A 23,081-nucleotide genomic window follows, 5' to 3' on the forward strand; every position below is an offset into this window, starting at 1 on the left:
TGTTTTTTAAATTTCAGGCAAATTGATGCACACATATTTTCTGTTGCAGACTAAAAATGTATATTAATACAACTATTAGTTGTTGTAAGTTTATCTATATTTCCTTCTTTTTTTTGGTTTATTTAATGTCAATAAGGATACAATGTTATGCAGAGGTGTACTTATAAAAATTAAGTCTATGATCAGGGAGCTCCAGATTTTTTCTGATCCATTGTGTTACGATCCGCTGCCCGGATCATAGTTTGTTTATGTTTGAGTCACGTGTTTTCAGCACCTTGAGTTTCGTTTGTTTCTGTTGCCATGACGGCAGATTATACACACCTGCCTCTGGTTAGTGTTCGGGACGCGCACCTGTTGCCCGGGCACTAATCAGAGGGCTATTTAGTCTTTGCCCTGGCCTCACTCGGTCTGGCTTCCTAGTTTGTTCCCATACAACAGATAACGACAACTTTGATTCCCGCTAGCTTTTCACGCTATGCCATTTTGCCTGCTAGCTCCCACACTAGTCCTTTTGTTTTTGCCTTTTGCTATTTGCACGTCTTTTGTTCGTTCCCCGTACGATTTATATTTTAAATAAATCATTTTTCTACCTGCAAGCTGTGTCCGAAGCCGTCTGCATCCTTGGGAGAACCACACCCGCATCACTATGCGACCCAGTCGTTTCACATTGCTCGTAATGGCGATAAAAGCATGATTTTAGTTCTGAAGAATTTAATGCCGGGCTGGAAGGGTGCAGAGGGCCAAAACGTGCCGAGCCTCAGCTGACAACATTCCATTGTGCGCAATGCAAAACAAACAGACAATGGATGTGATCTCTCACGGCACTATGAGCTGTTTTTGACCAAAAATCAACCACTGTAGTTCTGGACATAGACCAGAGCATGTATAATAATAGATCTATTGCAAGTGTCAGCCATGTTAGGATACATTTTGGACAGCCTGTGATTGGTGCAATAAATCCTGTGTAATAGTTTACTCTGAATCCGGCCATGTCAGACATAGATGGAGGAATTGTGGAATACATTTATCTACCCATTGATAATCTCCAATTATGATTATTTTTACCGTTTTAGTCACATGGTTATGCACAGGTCGTTTCCCCAAGATGTAAATGGACATCTGGAAGCAGTGTGCAGGTAAGAAAAATTATTTATTCTAATAAATAAATCAGGCAAGAATACAAAAACAGAACAAGCGTGCCGATAGCACGGGAAGCTATGGTAAAGCTAAAGGAAAAGCTTAGCACAGGAACAGGAACAGGAACAAGAAGCTAGGATTTACCATTGTAACTGTTGCATGAAGCAAACAAAACAGCAGGACCGAGTGTGGCAAAAGGCAGGAATATATAGCTCTTTGATTAGTGCCCGGAAGCAGGTGAGCGTCCCGAACAATAATCAGAGGCAGGTGAAAATAATCAGCACCCATGGCAACCAAGAAACACAAACCCAGTGGTGCTGAAACAGAACTAAGGGAGTCTTAAACTAAAATAAAACATGATATATATATATATATATATATATATATATATGTAATATAATAGATGTATAATTAATAATTAATAAGTTAAAGTGCCAATGATTGTCACACACACACTAGGTGTGGCGAAATTATTCTCTGCATTTGACCCATCACCCTTGATCACCCCCTGGGAGGTGAGAGGAGCAGTGAGCAGCAGCGGTGGCCCCGTCCGGGAATCATTTTGGTGATTTAACCCCCCAATTCCAACCCTTGATGCTGAGTGCCAAGCAGGGAGGTAATGGGTCCCATTTTTATAGTCTTTGGTATGACTCGGCCGGGATTTGAACTCACAACCTACCGATCTCAGGGCGGACACTCTAACCACAAGGCCACTGAGTTATAATAGGATATTAAGAATATGAAAGTTTGAATCCTACCTTGTTTATTTTCTGACTACCTTATTGATTTTTGTAATCAATCAGAAATATCAAGCAGCTAAATGCGGCAAACATGGATAAGTGTGGAGAGTGCTTTACATTTTGCCCACCATGCTTTGTAATAGATTTAAATGGGTGTAATTTAGAACTTTTTTTTATGGTGCATGGACATTTAAAAAGTACCAACGATTGTCACACACACACTAGGTGTGGTGAGATTATCCTCTGCATTTGACCCATCACCCTCACCCCCTGGGAGGTGAGGGGAGCAGTGAGCAGCAGCAGTGGCCGCGCCCGGGAATCATTTTTGGTGATTTAACCCCCAATTCCAACCCTTGATGCTGAGTGCCAAGCAGGGAGGTAATGGGTCCCATTTTTATAGTCTTTGGTATGACTAGGCCGGGGTTTGAACTCACGACCTACCGATCTCATTATAACATACACAAAGTTCAGTGAGCAGGTTGTGTTATGTGTGACCATGTCTGTTGACATTTTGATTTTTTTCCCCACCATGACTAGGGAAGGTTGTTTACATTGGGTCATAAAAATAAATGCTGTGCATAAATTTTCTCAGAGTGTAATAATAGGTCGTTGATCTTAATTACTTGCTCTACAACATAGCCTCGAATTGAGATTACGTTGCCATCTTAATTCCCGATTTACGGGGACGACGTGGCGCAGTTGGGAGAGTGGCCGTGCCAGCAACCTGAGGGTTCCTGGTTTGATCCACACCTTCTACCAACCTCGCCACGTCCGTTGTATCCTTGAGCAAGACACTTCACCCTTGGGTCGTGGTTAGGGCCTTGCATGGCAGGTCCCGCCATCAGTGTGTGAATGTGTGTGTGAATGGGTGGATGTGGAAATAGTGTCAAAGCTCTTTGAGTACCTTGAAGGTAGAAAAGCGCTATACAAGTATAACCCGTGTACCGTTTTAACTCATGACCTCTCGAGGGCCAAATTGTAAGCGCCGGCGGGCCGCAGTTGGCCTACGGGCCGTAGTTTGGCCACCCCTGGCGTAGACCAACTTCAGTACTATCTGTTGATATAAATCAAAAACATTAAAAAAAAATGTTGAATGCCCTTTTTGTCAAAGAAAACCCTGTTTTTTTTATGTCAAAAACACAAAATATGCAATATTTTGCTCGAAAAATCTTTTCAAAGTGGATTACTTGATGTGAAGTGATTGAAGCCTTAAATAGGTCGATAATTCTTAACAACATTGATTTTAATTTATTATTATTTTTTGAGCAATGACAATTAAAAAAAAATCCCACCAAAATTCTTAGGGATCCAAAACAGCTCCACTCATAAAAGTGTTAAATATAAGTTATCATTTTTTTTTTTTTTTACTTTCAAAACTGAAGTCCCTAAATCAACTTCAAATCCATCTATGGATAATAAGGTTTTATTTATTTTTTTTAATGTTTTTTTAAATTTTTTTGTTTTAGGCCATTTTTATCAAAGACAACTTTGTTATTTATATGGCAAACACACAAAATATGCAATATTTTCCTAAAAACAATTTGATTTGAAGTAACTGGAGCCTTGAATAAGTCAATATTTCATAACAACATTGATTTTGATTAATTATTATCTTTATAAGCAAATACAGTCAAAAAAAGCAACCTACATGGCAGCTTTGTGTTATTAGAATCAACATTGCAACCTTTTCTTATTTAATTTCACATGTTTGCTCTTTTACTCCACTTTTTAATAGTATTTTTGGAATGTGCTGCAGGTCGTTACATTTTTTTGCTGCGGGCCACAAATAACACCCTGGACCTCACTTTGGGCACCCCCAGAGTGGCATTCTATTACAAAACTTTGCAGAGTAGTAATAGTAATACCTACTGTAATATGTAAGAACAACAAAACAAGTACAAAACCCAAAACCAGTGAAGTTGGCACATTGTGTAAATCGTAAATAAAAACAGAATACAAAGATTTGCAAATCCTTTTAAACTTATATTTAATATAAATATCAATAAATATTCACACTGAAAAGACAAGATATTTAATGTTCCAAATGAGAAACTTTTTTTTTTTTTTGCAAATAATCATTAACTTATAATTTAATGGCAGCAACACATTGCAAAAAAGTTGGCACAGAGGCATTTTTACCACTGTGTTACATGGCCTTTCCTTTTAACAACACTCAGTAAATGTTTGGGAACTGAGGAGACCGATTTTTGAAGCTTTTCAGGTGGAATTCTTTTCCATTCTTGCTTGATGTACAGCTTAAGTTGTTCAACAGTCCGGGGTCTCCGTTGTGCTATTTATTGCTTCATATTGCGCCACACTTGGCCCTGCGATGAGGTGGCGACTTGTCCCGGGTGTACACCGCCTTCCGCCGGAATGCAGCTGAGATAGGCTCCAGCACCTCCCGCAACCCCAAAAGGGACAAGCGGTAGAAAATGGATGGATGGATGTATTGCGCCACACATTTTCAATGGGAGACAAGTCTGGACTACAGGCAGGCCAGTCTAGTACCTGCACTCTTTTACTGTGAAGCAACCCTGTTGTAACACGTGGCTTGGAAAATTGTCTTGCTAAAATAAGCAGGGGCGTCCATGATAACGTTGCTTGGATGGCAACAAAAGTTGCTCCAAAACCTGTATGCACCTTTCAGAATTAATGATGCCTTCACAGATGTGCAAGTTACCCATGCCTTGGGCACTTATACACCCTCATACCATCACAGATGGTATCACAGCTTTTGAACTTTGCGCTTATAACAGTCCGGATGGTTATTTTCCTCTTTGGTCTGGAGGACACGACGTCCACAGTTTCCAAAAACAATTGGAAATGTGGACTCGTCAGACCACAGAACACTTTTTCACTTTGCATCAGTCCATCTTAGATGAGCTCGGACCCAGCGAAACCGGCGGTGTTTCTGGGTGTTGTTGATAAATGGCTTTTGCTTTGCATAGTAGAGTTTTAACTTGCACTTACAGATGTAGCGACAAACTGTAGTTACTAACAGTGGTTTTCTGAAGTGTTCCTGAGCCCATGTGGTGATATTCTTTACACACTGATGTCGCTTTTTGATGCAGTACCACCTGAGCAGAGGTGGGTAGAGTAGCCAGAAATTGTACTCAAGTAAGAGTACTGTTACTTTAGAGATTTATTACTCAAGTAAAAGTAAGGAGTAGTCACCCAAATATTTACTTGAGTAAAAGTAAAAAGTATGTTGTAAAAAAACTACTCAAGTACTGAGTAACTGATGAGTAACATACACACACACATATATATATATATATATATATATATATATATATATATATATATATATATATATATATATATATATATATATATATATATATATATATACACACACACACACATGTATACATATATATACACACACACATATATATATACATATATATATATATATATATATATATATATACATACATTGATATATACAGTATATAATTTATATTTATTTTTTTGCCGTTTTTGTTTACATGTTAATAGTGTTTTAATGAATATACATGCATGTTTAACACATATAGATTCCTTTCTTTCATGAAGACAAGAATATAAGTTGGTGCATTACCTGATTCTGATGACTTGCATTGATTGGAATCAGACAGTAGTGATGACAAACGTCCACGTTTTCAAATGGAGGAGAAAAAAAGTTCCTCCTTTCTGTCCAATACCACATGAAAGTGGTTGGTTTTTGGCATCTTATATGTCCAGCTTCCATATTCGTTTTTATACACTTTACAAGAAATACATTGGCGGCAAACTCCGTAGCTTGCTAGCTTGTTTGCGTAGGCTTTCGGAGACTCTTATTTTGAAAGCGCAGGCGCGATGGAGCGGCACTTTTATTGTGAAGACAGCAACTGTGCAGTCAGTCTTTAGGCTTTTGACGCTTTTGAAATAAAAAATTGTCTTTTTTCCTTCACACTTTTGATTGATTGATTGGAACTTGTATTAGTAGATTGCACAGTACAGTACATATTCCGTACAATTGACCACTAAATGGTAACACCCGAATAAGTTGTTCAACTTGTTTAAGTCAGGTCATGTGACCGCCTGGCTCTGTTTGATTGGTCCAACGTCACCAGTGACTGCATCTGATTGGTGGAACGGAGTGAACGTCACCAGTGACTGTATTTGTTGAAACGCAGGCACTATGAAGGTCTGTCTGACAGACCAAAACAAACAAAGCGTACATTAACAGATCGATAAAAATTAGTAACGAGTAGCGAGCTGAATGTAGATAAAAGTAGCGGAGTAAAAGTAGCGTTTCTTCTCTATAAATATACTCAAGTAAAAGTAAAAGTATGTTGCATTAAAACTACTCTTAGAAGTACAATTTATCCCAAAAGTTACTCAAGTAGATGTAACGGAGTAAATGTAGCGCGTTACTACCCACCTCTGCACCTGAGGGATGGAATGTCACGGCCTTGCCGCTTACGTGCAGTGATTTCTCTAGATTCTCTGAACCTTTTGATGATATTATGGACCGTAGATAGTGAAATCCCTTAAATTCCTTGCAATAGCTTGTTGAGAAATGTTGTTCTTAAACTTTTCGACAATTTGCTCACGCATTTGTTCACAAAGTGGTGGTCCTGGCCCCACCCTTGTTTGTGAATGACTGAGCATTTCATGAAAGGTACTTTTATACCCAACCATGGCACCCACCTGTTCCCAATTAGCCTGTTCACCTGTGGGATGTTCCAAATAAGTTTGATGAGCATTTCTGAACTTTCTCAGTCTTTTTTGCCACTTGTGCCAGCTTTTTTGAAACATGTTGCAGGCATCAAATTCCAAATGAGCTAATATTTGCAAAAAATAACAAAGTTTACTAGTTCGAACGTTAAGTATCTTATCTTTGCAGACTATTCAATTGAATATGGGGTGAAAAGGATTTGCAAATCATGGTATTTTTTTATTTTTTTTTTACGATTTACACAGCGTGCCAACTTCACTGATTTTGGGTTTTGTATATTTTTTTGTCAAAAGTGTACAGAAAAATGCACCAATGATGTCATTTTTTGAAAGTACACCCAAGAAAAGCAAACAAGGTGCTAGAGACTCGCCCTCATCTGACTCAACCCCAACTGGACTCACCAGCGGTCTACAAAATGATGTGGAGAACTTCACCACAGCGTGTTTTTTTACATCAGCCCTGCAGCAGCAGGGTGTGTTCTGCTTTTTATTTGCTGAACAATTGGCTGCTTGGAGTCACAAGTCCTGCGAAGCTGACAGCAGAAGGCAAGAGCACAGGTACGACAACTCATCTTTTCTTTTTTGAAACTTTCCTTGGAGACCAGATCTTCTTGGTTACTTTGTCAGCTTGGATGCTGTCATGTTACTGTACTTCTTTATTTTGTTGTGGTAATATTTGATATTGAACGATGATGAGAGTATTTGATATTTGACTGATATAGTATGTAATATTTCCCTGACATAGCATGTAATATTTCCCTTATTTAGTATGTAATATATCCCTGATATAGTATTTATTTATTTCCCTGATATATTATGTAATATTTCACTGATAAAGCACGTCATATTTCACTGATATAGTATTTAATATTTCCCAGATATATTATGTAATATTTCACTGACATAGTATGTAATATTTCCTTAATATAATATGCAATATTTATTTAATATAATATGTAATATTTCCCTTAATATAATATGTAATATTTATTTAATATAATATGTAATAATTTCCTTAACATAATATGTAAGATTTCACTGATATGGTATGTAATATTTCCTTAATATAGTATGTAATATTTCACTGATATAGTATGTAAATTTAACTGATATAGAAAGTAATATTTCCCTGATATAGTATGTAATATTTCCCTGATATAGTATGTAATATTTCACTGATATAGTATGTAATATTTCCCTGATATACTGTGTAATATTTCACTGATATAATATGTAATATTTCCCTGATATGGTATGTAATATTTCCCTGATATACTATGTAATATTTCATTGATATAATATGTAATATTTCACTGATATAATATGTAATATTTCACTGATATAGTATGTAATCTTTCACTGATATAGTATGTAATATTTCACAGTGATGTGAGCAGGTTGATCAGATAGTACTCAAGTTAGTAAACATCACTCCCTGATGCATTAAGACAGGGGTGTCCAAAGTGCGGCCTGGGGGGCATTTGCGGCCCATTGCTAATTTTTCAAAGTCCCGCTGCACATTCGTTAACATTCTAGTATTAGCATGCTAGCTTTTTTGCAAATTTTGCAGGTCTTCACCTCAGCATCAACTATTTTATTGCCTGATGAATGATACTTGTTAGCATGCTGGCGTGTTAATGCTATACTAGGTTTCTTTTTCCATCCATCCATCCATCTTCTTCCGCTTATCCGAGGCCGGGTCGAGGGGGCAGCAGCCTAAGCAGGGAAGCCCAGACTTCCCTCTCCCCAGCCACTTCTTCCAGCTCTTCCCGGGGGATCCTGAGGCGTTCCCGGGCCAGCCGGGAGACATAGTCTTCCCAACGTGTCCTGGGTCTTCCCCGTGGTCTCATACCGGTCGGACGTGCCCTAAACACTTCCCTAGGGAGGCGTTCGGGTGGCATCCTGACCAGATGCCCGAACCACCTCATCTGGCTCCTTTCAATGTGGAGGAGCAGCGGCTTTACTTTGAGCTCCCCCCGGATGACAGAACTTCTCACCCTATCTCTAAGGGAGAGCCCCGCCACCCGGCGCAGGAAACTCATTTCATCCGCTTGTACCCGTGATCTTGTCCTTTCGGTCATAACCCAAAGCTCATGACCATAGGTGACGATGGGAACGTAGATCGACCGGTAAATTGAGAGCTTTGCCTTACGGCTCAGCTCCTTCTTCACCACAACGGATCGATACAGCGTCCGCATTACTGAAGAAGCTGCACCGATCCGCCTGTCGATCTCACGATCCACTCTTCCCTCACTCGTGAACAAGACTACGAGGTACTTGAACTCCTCCACTTGGGGCAGGGTATCCTCCGCAACCCGGAGATGGCACTCCACACTTTTCCGGGCGAAAACCATGGACTCGGACTTGGAGGTGCTGATTCCCATCCCAGTCGCTTCACACTCAGCTGCGAACTGATCCAGTGAGAGCTGAAGATCCTGGCCAGATGAAGCCATCAGGACCACATCATCTGCAAAAAGCAGAGACCTAATCTTACAGCCACCAAACCGGATCCCCTCAACGCCTTGACTGCGCCTACAAATTCTGTCCATAAAAGTTATGAACAGAATGGGTGACAAAGGGCAGCCTTGGCGGAGTCCAACCCTCACTGGAAACGTGTCCGACTTACTGCCGGCAATGCGGACCAAGCTCTGACACTGATCATACAGGGAGCACTCTGAGCACTCCCCACAGGACTTCCCGAGGGACACGGTCGAATGCCTTCTCCAAGTCCACAAAGCACATGTAGACTGGTTGGGCAAACTCCCATGCACACTCAAGGACCCTGCTGAGAGTATAGCGCTGGTCCACAGTAGGTTTCTTTTTAAAAAAAAAAAATTAATTAATTTTTTTACTTGTCTCTGAGCTGCCACCTTAACGTGGTCGAGGAGTTTGCGTGTCCCAATGATCCTAGGAGCTATGTTGTCAGGGGGCTTAATGCCCCCTGGTAGGGTCTCCCAAGACAAACTGGTCCTAGGTGAGGAATCAGACAACGAGCAGCTCGAAGACCTCCATGAAAAATAAAAACAAAGGACCCAGATTTCCCTCTCCCGGACGCGGGTCACCGGGGCCCCCCTCTGGAGCCAGGCCCGGAGGTGAGGCACGATGGCGAGCGCCTGGTGGCCGGGCCTGTCCCCATGGGGCCCGGCCGGGCAAAGCCCGAAGAGGCAACGTGGGTCCCCCCTGCATTGGGCTCACCACCCATAGCAGGGGTCATAGAGGTCGGGTGCAATGTGGCTGGGCGGCAGCCGAAGGCGGGGCACTTGGCGGTCCGATCCTCGGCTACAGAAGGTTTCTTTTTTCCAGATCATTTTGTAGGTATACACCTCAGTCATAATCTGCTACCCGAATCATGTTAACGCTAGTAAACTCGCATTTTAAACCCATTTTTCAGGCACATACCTCAGATTAATGTATTTTGGTACTTGACACATGTTAAAGTTAGCATTTTAGCATGCTAACATTAGCGAGCTAGATTTTTTTTAGCAAATTTTGTAGGTATACACTTCAGTCATATTTTGGTACTCGAATCATGCCAACGTTAGTAAGCTGGCATTTTAAACACATTTTTCAGGTACATACCTCAGAGTAATATATTTTGGTACTTGACGCATGTTACGGTTAGCATTTTAGCATGTTATCATGCTACTTTTTTTTTTGTTGATTTACAGACATACACCTCACTGTCATTTATTTTGTATTTTACCAATGTTAACTACGCTATTGTTTGCATGTTAGCATATTACTCTTCGTATGATTGCTTTTTTAGCTCATTTTGCTCACATTTTTTGATACCTTACGCTATTTGGCCTGCATGCTAACTGTTAGCTTTTCAGTTTGGCTTTGGCTCTTCATCGTTGTTTGAAAAAAATCCATACATTGCATTGGTTTTGAAGGTGAAAACTACCAAAATGGCCCCTCGCATGCTTTGATCTGTCTGTGGCCCTACACAACGGAGCTCTTGTAAAAAGAGCTCAGCAGCGCATGCACTTTTTGCGTCGGATGAAAAGAGCGCAGCTCCATCCCCACATTCTCAGCACATTCTACAGAGGCACTATAGAGAGCCTGCTGACCAACAGCATCTCTGTCTGGACTGGAGCCTGCAATGCCTCAGACTGGAAGTCTCTCCAGAGAGTGGTGAGGACGGCGGAAAAGATCATCAGGACTCCTCTTCCTCCTATCCAGGAGATCGCAAAAAGCCGCTGCCTGACCAGGGCTCAGAAAAACTGCAAAGACTCCTCCCACCCCCACCAAGGACTGTTTTCACTGCTGGACTCTAGAAAGAGGTTCCGCAGCCTCCGAAGCAGAACCTCTAGGTTCTGTAACAGTTTCTTCCCTCAGGCCATAAGACTCTTGAACGCATCATAATTAAATTATCCCCTCAACTCCCCCCAAAATGGATTAGCTCGCTGGAATAAAAAAAGACAATATAACATACCTGCGATGAGGTGGCGACTTGTCCAGGGTGTACACCGCCTTCCGCCCGGTTGTAGCTGAGATAGGCTCCAGCGCCCCCCGCGACCCCGAAGGAAATAAGCGGTAGAAAATGGATGGATGGATGGAATATAACATGCATCCATAAACGTGGATGCATGTGAAAAAGTGCAATATATTTATCTGTACAGTAACCTATTTATTTATTTATACATGCACCTTATTGCTTTTTTATCCTGCACTACCATGAGCTGATGTAACGAAATTTAGTTCTTATCTGTACTGTAAAGTTCAAATTTGAATGACAATAAAAAGGAAGTGTAGTCTAGTCTAGTCTAGTCTCAGTGGAAAAAGTTTGGGCACCCCTGCCTGAAGAGTTGGTACCAGGAGGGCTTTTGTTTTACTTGAAAAGATGACTAAATTCACGTTTCTCTCAGATCATGGACCAAAAAGTGAGCATTCTGCTGGTGTTACTGGCTGTTGCCACGGTAACCGTGACGGCTCAGAGGCGACGCACCCAGACGGCGGCGGCGGCGGCGGCGACGAACACGGACGAGTGGAACTACCGGGATGGCTGTGAGCACCCAGATTTCCCTCTCTCTTTACTCTGGGTCAGATGTCAATGATGTCAAAGGCAGAGGTGAAAGGTCAATTTTGGTTGTCAAGTTTGAGCGAGGCCACCGCCTCCGCCCGATGCCTCGCCGAGAAACACTGGCGGCGCAGCAAAAGCGTGGTTGCTCCGCCTGTGCTAATGCTAACGCTAACTCTAGGATGCAAGAAGAAGGCGAACGGACAAACCCGGTCCTCTCTCCTTCTCAACGTTGACTTGTGTCGTCCCAGCTGACAGGGTCAACATGAGGGGCGTGGCCAACCTGACTGAAGTCCTGGACAACTGGAGGTTCGACATGATGAACCAGATGAAAGGACTCCTGCAGAACGACCACCAGTCTCTGCTGCCCGACTACGCCAGGTACCACCACCAGCACACTGCAGGAAAAACTATGTCAAAAACAACCCCAGAAAAATGCAGCTCAGTCGTCAAAATTTTAAGGTACCGTTGAATTAACGTAGATTTAACGGTAAAAAAAAATGTCAGCTCGGTTTCCATCATTTTAATTTGTATTATACTGTACTGTACTGTAAAAACAATGATCGTAGAGTTCTTGCAAAAAAAAATAGTTTTTACGATAACATTTTCCGAACATTGTTTTTACAGTGCATTATGTAAATTATGCAAAACAGCTTTATTTTTTACAGTAAAATTCTGTCAACTAACCTGCCTTTTTTTTTAAACTGTAAAATCTACCGTCGTTTTTACAGTGCATTACTGTAAATGGAAAAATGGTACCACTGTTATTTTTACGATAAAATTCTATCATCTGAGCTGCTAGTTATTTTTACCGTTAAATCTACGATCATTCTTTTTACGATGTTCTATAAAAACTGAACCACTCTTATTTTTACGGTAAACTTCTGGCGACTGAGCTCCATTTTTTGCAACCCTAAAATGTGCTGTCATTTTTACAGTGCATTAAGGTAAATTGTAAGAATGGCACCATTGTTATTTGTACAGAAAAATTCAGTGGACTAAGCTGCCAGTTGTTTATTTTTGTTTTTACAGTGCAATACAGTCAATGGAAAAACGGTACAACTTTTATTTTTATGGTAAAATTCTGCCGTCTGAGCTGCCTTTTTTTTTTTTTTACTGTAAATTCTACGATCATTGATTGTAAGTGCATTACTTACAGCTCCAGTTTTTTTTGTTACCGTTAAATCGATAATCATTCTTTTTACAGTGCTTAATGTAAATTTAAAAACGGTACCACTGTATTTTTACGGTAACCATTTTGGCGACTGAGCAGCCAGTTTTTTACCGTTAAATTTACGATCATTGTTTTTAAGTGCATTAATTTGAATTGTAATTCTAGCAATTGAGCTGCCATTATTTTACCGTTAAATCTACAATCATTCTTTTTACAATGTTCTATAAAAACTGAACCGCTGTTATTTTTTTGGTAAAATCTTGGCGACTGAGCTGCCAGTTTTTGTGTTTGTTCTTACCATATAATCTACAGTCGTTGTTTTTACAGTGCAATACTGTGAATGAAAAAAAACGGTACCACTTTTATTTTTACGGTAAAATTCTGCCATCTGAGTTGCATATTTTAATTTTTTTTTACCGCAAAATCTACAATCATTGATTCTAAGTGCATTACTTTAAACTTATATTCTAGCAACTGAGCTGCCAGTTTTTTTTTTTTTACCGTTAAAGCTACGATAATTCTATTTACAGTGTTTGATGTAAATTTAAAAACGGTGCCACTGTTATTTTTACCGTAACATATTTGGCAACTGAGCTGCCCGTTTTTTTACCGTTAAATCTAAGATCATTCTTTTTACAGTGTTCTATAAAAAACAGTTCCACTGTTATTTTTAAGGGAACATTTCTGGCGACTGAGATGCCAGTTTTTTTTACCATTAAATTTACAATAATTGTTTTTAAGTGCATAACTTTGAATTGTAATTCTAGGAACTGAGCGGCCAGTTTTTTACCGTTAAATCTACGATCATTATTTTTACAGTGTTCTATAAAACTGAACCTCTGTTATTTTTATGGTAAAATTCTGCCATCTGTGTTGCCATCTTTTTTTATCGTAAAATATACGATCATTAATTTTAAGTGCATTACTTTAAACTGAAATTCTAGCAACTGAGCTGCCAGTTTTTTTTTTTAATGTTAAATCTACAATCATTCTTTTTACAGTGTTCTATAACAACTGAACCACTTGTATTTTTATGGTAACATTTTGGCGACTGAGCTTCCAGTTTTTGTGTTTGTTTGTTTTTACCATATATTCTACAGTCGTTGTTTTTACAGTGCAGTCAATGAAAAATCGGTACCACTATTATTTTTATGGTAAAATTCTGCTGTCTTTTAGCAACTGAGCTGCCAGTTTTTTACCCTTAAATCTACAATCAGTGTTTACAGTGTTTAATGTAAATTTAAGAACAGTGCCACTGTTATTTTAACGGTCAACATTTTGTTGACCAAGCAGCCAGTTTTTGTGTTTGTTTTTACCATATATTCTACAGTCATTGTTTTTACAGTGCAATACTGTCAATTTTTACAGTAAAATTCTGCAGTCTGAGCTGCCTTTTTTTTTTTTTTTTACCGTAAAATCTACGATCATTGCATTATTTAAAATTTACATTCTAGCAACTGAGCTGCCATTTTTTTTTTTACCGGTAAAGCTACGATCATTCTTTTTACAGTGTTCTATAGAAACTGAACCATTGTTATTTTTACGGGAACATTTCTGGCAACTGGGCTGCCAGATTGTTTTTCCCATATCATTTACAGTCGTTGTTTTTACAGTACATTATGTAAATAGCAAAACGGTTCCACTTGTATTTTTATGGTAAAATTCTGACATCTGAGTTGCCATTTTTTTTACTGTAAATTCTACAATCATTGACTCTAAGTGCATTATTTTAAACTGAAATTCTAGCAACTGAGCTGCCAGTTTGTTTTTTTTACCGTTAAATCTACAATCATTCTTTTTACAGTGTTCTATAACAACTGAACCACTGTTATTTGTATGGTAACATTTTGGCGACTGAGCTGCCAGTTGTTTGTGTTTGTTTTTACCATACAATCTACAGTCGTTGTTTTTACAGTGCAGTCAATGGAAAAACGGTAGTACTTTTTTTTAAATGGTAAAATTCTCCTGTCCGAGCTGTCGTTTCTTTCCCCGTAAAATCTACGATCATTGATTCTAAGTGCATTCCATCCATCCATCCATCCATCTTCTTCCGCTTATCCGGGTCGGGTCGCGGGGGCAGCAGCCTAAGCAGGGAAGCCCAGACTTCCCTCTCCCCAGCCACTTCGTCCAGCTCCTCCCGGGGGATCCCGAGGCGTTCCCAGGCCAGCCGGGAGACATAGTCTTCCCAACGTGTCCTGGGTCTTCCTCGTGGCCTCCTACCGGTCGGACATGCCCTAAACACCTCCTTAGGGAGGCGCTCGGGTGGCATCCTGACCAGATGCCCGAACCACCTCATCTGGCTCCTCTCGATGCGGAGGAGCAGCGGCTTTACTTTGAGCTCCCCCCGGATGACAGAGCTTCTCACCCTATCTCTAAGGGAGAGCCCCGCCACCCGGCGGAGGAAACTCATTTCGGCCGCTTGTACCCGTGATCTTGTCCTTTCGGTCATAACCCAAAGCTCATGACCATAGGTGAGGATGGGAACGTAGATCGACCGGTAAATTGAGAGCTTTGCCTTCCGGCTCAGCTCCTTCTTCACCACAACGGATCGATACAGCGTCCGCATTACTGAAGACGCCGCACCGATCCGCCTGTCGATCTCACGATCCACTCTTCCCTCACTCGTGAACAAGACTCCGAGGTACTTGAACTCCTCCACTTGGTGCAAGATCTCCTCCCCAACCCGGAGATGGCACTCCACCCTTTTCCGGGCGAGAACCATGGACTCGGACTTGGAGGTGCTGATTCTCATCCCAGTCGCTTCACACTCAGCTGCGAACCGATCCAGTGAGAGCTGAAGATCCTGGCCAGATGAAGCCATCAGGACCAAATCATCTGCAAAAAGCAGAGACCTAATCCTGCAGCCACCAAACCGGATCCCCTCAACGCCTTGACTGCGCCTAGAAATTCTGTCCATAAAAGTTATGAACAGAATCGGTGACAAAGGGCAGCCTTGGCGGAGTCCAACCCTCACCTAAGTGCATTACTTTAAATTGAAATTCTAGCAACTCCGCTGCCAGTTTTTTACCATTAAATCTAAGATCGTTCTTTTTACAGTGTTCTTTAAAAAAACAGTTCCACTGTTATTTTTACGGGAACATTTGTGGCAACTGAGCTGCATTTTTTTAAAATGTAAAACCGACAGTTGTTTTTACAGTGCCATACTGTCAATGAAAAACGGTACCACTATTTAAGTACAATTCTGGCGACTTCCTGCCAGTTTTGTACCGTAGAAATTCTGCAGACTTTGGTTCCAGTGCAGAGTTCCGTGTCAGTTGTTGAAGAAGCAGCCAGTGACAAACCGGAGACAAAGAGTCCCCACAGGAATGTGGTTCTTCCTTGAGTCTGAATTTAAATCCGGAGTTTGCCGGGGTGCATCACCGGGGAGCAGGAACTGCAATTTGGAGTTGAAAATAGAAATGTGCAGTTATGAAATAAACACTTTTCCAAAAGGAAGTCTGGTGTTCCCTGCTTCCTGCCACAGTTTGGCGAGACCTTCTGATGGTCCAGTAGTTGAAAAAACATCTTCTTGCTGTGTCTGTAGAAGACATCTGGAAACACTCGGCCGTCGCGTTCACCACTTGTTTACGCCCCGCAGGATCCAGCCGCTGTCCGAGGCCTTGGACGACCTGTACAAGGAGTTCAACGCCCTCAAGGCCCACCTGGGAGACCTGACCGAGAAGTTCACCACCATGGAGACCTTCATGGACGAGGTGAAGGCCAGCAGGACCGCCGGAACCGGCCAGAACCCGGTTCCGGCGCCGGCCACTAGACCGGCGGCGAGGCGGGTGGTGAAGAAGAAGACCACCACCACCACTACCTCCTAAGAAGGCGTACCATATTGTGCTTACTCTGCTTTTTAAGAGATCCTTGCCAAAGTCTGCGTGGGTTTATGATAAATACGTCAGGAGAAGGGAAGCTATCGAGTAAAAAGTGGCATGGGAGTCTCTTGCAGCTCATCCCTTCCGAAAACATCTTATCTTAGCAAAAAGTCGACACACTTTGAGGGATTTGATTTGTTCCCGCTTGCTGTTTGAGCTCAGCATGAACATGCTGGACTTCATCCAAGCGGGACTGTTTGGACCGGCCCGCTTCCGCTCTGCATTTGTTTCCCGCTGCATCGCACGCACGCACCAATCTACCAATAAAATCACTTTTTGCATCAACTCCTGCATGTTGTTACTTGCTGAATCACGCACATGATCCTGTCTTAATAGAATACTGTGTTGCCTCGCAACTTGACTGCTGATTTTAAAGTACTGTCGAGTACTTTCAGCACCCATTGAGGTTTTCATAGGACAATTACATGACCATAAGGCAGGGGTGTCCAAAGTGCGGCCCGGTGGCCATTTTTCTTTATTTAAACACTTGTTTATTAGATTTTTGTCATATAGCCAGCAGGCACAAGACATTGAAACAACATTTAGAACTTGTTGAATTAGGTCCTGACGTTGAGCAACTTAAACATAACATTGGACCAAGGTGCTTTTTGACGACATTTAATTTATGTCAGGTTGTGACGTTGATTTGACCATTGATATTTGGTCATTTCCCAACCAACATTTTACAACACAAATACAACGTTGAAACAACATGCTTTTTGACGACGTTGAATCAACGTTGGGTTCTGACGTTAATTTAACCATTGATATTTGGTCATTTCCCAACCAATATCCTACAACACAAATACAACTTTAAAACAACGTGCTTTTTGACAACGTTTATTCAATGTCAGGCTGTGACGTTGATTTGACCATTGATATTTGGTAATTTCCCAACCAATATTCTACAAAACAAATACAACGTTGAAAAAATTAGCTTTTTGATGACGTTCAAACAATATGAGGTTGTAATATTGATTTGACCATTTATATTTGGTCACTTCCCAACCAAAATTCTACAACACAAATACAACGTTGAAACAACATGCTTTTTGATGACGTTTAATCAACGTTGGGTTCTGATGTTGATTTGACCATTGAATTTTTGTCATTTCCCAACCAAAATTCTACAACACAAATACAACGTTGAAACAACATGCTTTTTGATGACGTTTAATCAACGTTGGGTTCTGATGTTGATTTGACCATTGAATTTTTGTCATTTCCCAACCAAAATTCTACAACACAAATACAACGTTGAAACAACATGCTTTTTGACGACATTTAATCAATGTCAGGTTGTGACGTTGATTTGACCATTGAAATTTGGTCATTTCCCAACCAATATTCTACAACACAAATACAACGTTGAAACAACATGCTTTTTGACGACGTTGAATCAACGTTGGGTTCTGACGTTAATTTAACCATTGATATTTGGTCATTTCCCAACCAATATCCTACAACACAAATACAACTTTAAAACAACGTGCTTTTTGACAACGTTTATTCAATGTCAGGTTGTGACGTTAATTTGACCATTGATATTTGGTAATTTCCCAACCAATATTCTACAACACAAATACAACGTTGAAAAAATTAGCTTTTTGATGACGTTCAATCAATATGAGGTTGTAATATTGATTTGACCATTTATATTTGGTCACTTCCCAACCAAAATTCTACAACACAAATACAACGTTGAAACAACATGCTTTTTGATGACGTTTAATCAACGTTGGGTTCTGATGTTGATTTGACCATTGAATTTTTGTCATTTCCCAACCAAAATTCTACAACACAAATACAACGTTGAAACAACATGCTTTTTGACGACATTTAATCAATGTCAGGTTGTGACGTTGATTTGACCATTGAAATTTGGTCATTTCCCAACCAATATTCTACAACACAAATACAACGTTGAAACAACATGCTTTTTGACAACGTTTAATCAATGTCAGTTTGTGACGTTGACTTGACCATTGAAATTTGGTCATTTCCCAACCAATATCCTACAATACAAATACAACTTTAAAACAACGTGCTTTTTGACAACGTTTATTCAATGTCAGGCTGTGACGTTGATTTGACCATTGATATTTGGTAATTTCCCAACCAATATTCTACAACACAAATACAACGTTGAAAAAATTAGCTTTTTGATGACGTTCAATCAATATGAGGTTGTAATATTGATTTGACCATTTATATTTGGTCACTTCCCAACCAAAATTCTACAACACAAATACAACGTTGAAACAACATGCTTTTTGATGACGTTTAATCAACGTTGGGTTCTGATGTTGATTTGACCATTGAATTTTTGTCATTTCCCAACCAAAATTCTACAACACAAATACAACGTTGAAACAACATGCTTTTTGACGACATTTAATCAATGTCAGGTTGTGACGTTGATTTGACCATTGAAATTTGGTCATTTCCCAACCAATATTCTACAACACAAATACAACGTTGAAACAACATGCTTTTTGACAACGTTTAATCAATGTCAGTTTGTGACGTTGACTTGACCATTGAAATTTGGTCATTTCCCAACCAATATTCTACAACACAAATACAACGTTGAAACAACGTGCTTTTTGACAACATTTATACAATGTCAGGTTGTGATGTTAATTTGACCATTGATATTTGGTCATTTCCCAACCTATATCTACAACACAAATACAATGTTGAAGCAACGTTTCAATGTACTTATAATCAATGTTGAGTCTTGTGCCTGCTGGCTACAGTCCAGAAATACAATTAAACACATGTAAAAAAATTTTTTCGACCCCAAACAACTAACCCACACAAATTATATATAAGATAAAATACAAATAATAAACTAGAAAATAGTAAGTAAAAAAAAAGTACGAGCAAATATTTACATGCAGCCATAGACAACAACACTCTTGAATAGAGATGCTTACCGAATACCGGTATTTTCTGATACCGGTTCCTAAATAGGTCGGCCCATGAGGACGGTGAAGATTCTGGTCTTACGATAATGATAACGATAACGATTTTTTTGTTCCAACTGACCAACGTAGTTAGGACACGCTGTCACATTCAGTTCGGGCTGCCGCTGTTACACATTAAAATCAGCTTTGAATAATGACAAATAAGGAAGCAACACCACACACAAGTTTGTAACACGCGATCTATTAATCAATCACCATCAATCCACCCAAAAAAGGGAAAAATGGATGTAATATAGAGTAATAATCCATAAAGTTGCTTTGAAGCAAGACAGTGTGACTGACAGGTCTCTGGTGGCCGTCTGACGTCATTCCATTGCGCCGCGTTTGCGTGGCATTAAAGCACACCTTGCCTAAATTTGTTTCAGTTCCTTCTATCTCTTGATTACAAACTGGACGATCGAGCATTATACCTGCTCACCAAGTCTTTTTATTTATATAATATACACTACACACGCTAGCTGTTAACACTCAATATGGCTTCCGGTCCGTCAAATACGTCCGTGTGCAACATAAACACAAATAACAATTCTTATTGTTACAAAATGCACACCCACATTTCATGCTAATTGATTGTATTGATTTATATGATATATTTGATATGAAATATCATGTAAAAGATATGTGTTCTGCACATGCATGTTATATATAAATATTATTTCCAGCCGAGTGTAATTGTAATGAATAGAAATACAGTGATGGATCTGTGTGCTCTTTACGAGATGATGACATAACTGCATTTCACCTTGCACCGCACACATAGTTGACTCGTTTAAGGCTTAAAAAAACAAAAAACAGGTGTTGATAAAAGACTTCCCTTCTCTGAGATGTTACAGTACATCATGTTGGGAGTGTTCAACCTCTTGTGCTAATATAAATGCTAATAAAATGCATTTTTACACATCTTTATTTCCACAAATTACATATAGTACTGATAAGAGTACCGATAAATATTGGTATTGATAAAATTTTAACGATATACATCCTTACTCCTGAACGTCCACAACATAATGCAGCAATACACAAAATCAGACAAAAGGCTCATCAATTATCTACCTTTGAATTACTTTGCAATCGGGGTAAAATTTGGGATCAGACTTTTTTTTACATATTTCAGTGAACCGCCCCATACTTCCTAAAACTTCCCAAATGAACCACCCACTGTCAGCCTAATCTTCTCCAGTTTGAGAAAACACAAGACATCTTTAATCCAGCAGGTGTGGCAAGGAGGCGATGTTGCCTTCCAGTTTAACACAATGCCAACAAAGTAGTGAATGCTGCAAAATTCTTTCTGGATTTGCTAAAGGGGGGTTTTGGTATTTTTTTTATTTTTTATTTTTTATTTTCGTCATAAAGAAATTTGTGCTTACGGACTGTATCCCTGCAGACTGTATTGATTTATATTCATATATATTATATATATATATATATTGTGTTTTTTATGCTGATTTAATAAAAAATAAAAAATATTTTTTTTGAATTTTTTTTATTTCTTGTGCGGCCCGGTGGTTGGGGACCACTGACTTAGAGGATCTTTTAGCCAATCACCAAAGACAAAGTGTTGAACATTTCAGTCCAATAGCTGCACAAGAATGGCCGAAGCCAAAACATATGTATTAAGTTAGATGGAGACTGTTGGCACCGTTCACATAATACCGATATTTAATCATACATCTCAGCCAGCACGACCTTGCCTGGTATAATAAGTACGCCCGCAGCTAATGTGACACATTCTAAAATACCATTTAAAAAAAAAACATAAAGGCAAAAAACAAAATTGCAATGTTGACTCTAATAACACAAAGCTGCCCCGCAGGCTGTTTTGATCCAACTGTTGTTGCTGAAAATAATAATAATGAATCCATGTTGTTGAATTTTTGACCTATTCAAGGCTCTAATTACTTCACATCAAATGTTCCAAAGTGGAATATTTTTTGGGGAACACATTGCGTATTTTGTTTGTTTGCCATATTCCTTGACAAAAAGGGCATACAATTAACACATAGTAACACAAACTGTATTATTGACTAATAGATCTGAAGTTGATAATATTTAAATGTTGAAAGAAAAACAAAACACTTTTTAACACTTTTATTAGTGGGGGCCCTTTTGGATCCCCAAGAATTTAGTGGGATTTTTTGTATAAACTGTCATTGCTAAAAAATAATAATAAATTAAAATGAATGTTGTAATGAATTATTGACCTATTTAAAGCTTCAATTACTTTACATGAAATATATATATATGTATGTGTCTTTGACAAAAAAGGCATAAAATGAACAAATAATAATTAATACACACAGACACACACATATATATATATATATATATATATATATATATATATATATATATATATATATATATATATATATATATATATATATATATATATATATATATATATATCTGTGTGTCTGTGTGTCTGTGTGTATTAATTATCATTTGTTCATTTTATGCCTTTTTTGTCAAAGACGCATACATATATATATATATATATATATATATATATATATATATATATATATATATATATATATATATATATATATATATATATATATATATATATATATATATATATGTATGTGTGGGAAAAAAAAGTCACAAGACTATTTCATCTCTACAGGCCTGTTTCATGAGGGGGGGTACCCTCAATCATCAGGAGATTTTAATGGGAGCATTCGCATACCATGGTTTATATAGGGCACAGAGTGGGTGGGTACAGGCTGGTGTAGGGGCGTGGTGATTGGCTCATGTGTTACCTAGGAGGTGTTTCCGTCTATGGCGGCATGCTGTTACAATTTCGCTGCGCTTGTTGAGGGATGACAGGTCTGGACGGTAAATAATAAACAGTTTCTCTTTCAAGCATAGGTTGCATCTTTTATTACCACTATTATTTACGAATTACACAACGTGCCAACCTCACTGGTTTTAGGTTTTGTAGGTGGAGCATTTTTTGGGGTAATTTTTTTTTTGTTGGCGTGGAAAATTGCAACATCACCTAGAGATAGTTTGGCTGCTTCTGCTCTCAGTGCTGCTGGAATTTTCGCCAAGTGCAAAGACGTCACACGCAACTCAGGTACGGTAACATGACACCGTTGCATATCAGGTGACTTGGTGTGGACCGGCGGGATTCAGTTGGTGCCAAAAAAAAGGACCGGCTTCGGTACCCATCCCTACCTCCGATGGACTAAAAACAATCACACATCTTGCAGAAAGTCCTGCCGGAAAACATCCCAAAAAGGAAAGACATCATCGGAACCGGAGAGTATTTGGCTTTCCGAGCAGTGACCCACTTGGTATGACATCATAGCCGTGAAGAGGAACATCAGTAATCTCACCGAGTGCAACAAACTGTAATCTGTGCTTGCTCTCAATTCTCGCTGAGATGCTGAGCGAGTGACGGTCCAGCGAGGACAGAGGACGCTCCACACA

General features: G+C 39.5%; 1 protein-coding gene across 1 annotated transcript; it reads left to right on the forward strand.

Moving 5' to 3' along the window:
* The first annotated feature begins 6,973 nt into the window (after positions 1-6,973).
* Positions 6,974-16,941, forward strand: LOC133620575 (uncharacterized). Its single transcript, XM_061982165.1, has 4 exons — positions 6,974-7,139; positions 11,450-11,588; positions 11,853-11,982; positions 16,374-16,941. The coding sequence occupies exons 2-4, from the start codon at positions 11,453-11,455 to the stop codon at positions 16,600-16,602; spliced, it is 495 nt and encodes a 164-aa protein (XP_061838149.1). The 5' UTR covers positions 6,974-7,139; positions 11,450-11,452; the 3' UTR covers positions 16,603-16,941.
* Positions 16,942-23,081: the final 6,140 nt, after the last annotated feature.

This window comes from Nerophis lumbriciformis, linkage group LG24, assembly GCF_033978685.3.
Source record: "Nerophis lumbriciformis linkage group LG24, RoL_Nlum_v2.1, whole genome shotgun sequence".
Classification (NCBI taxonomy): Eukaryota; Metazoa; Chordata; class Actinopteri; order Syngnathiformes; family Syngnathidae; genus Nerophis; species Nerophis lumbriciformis.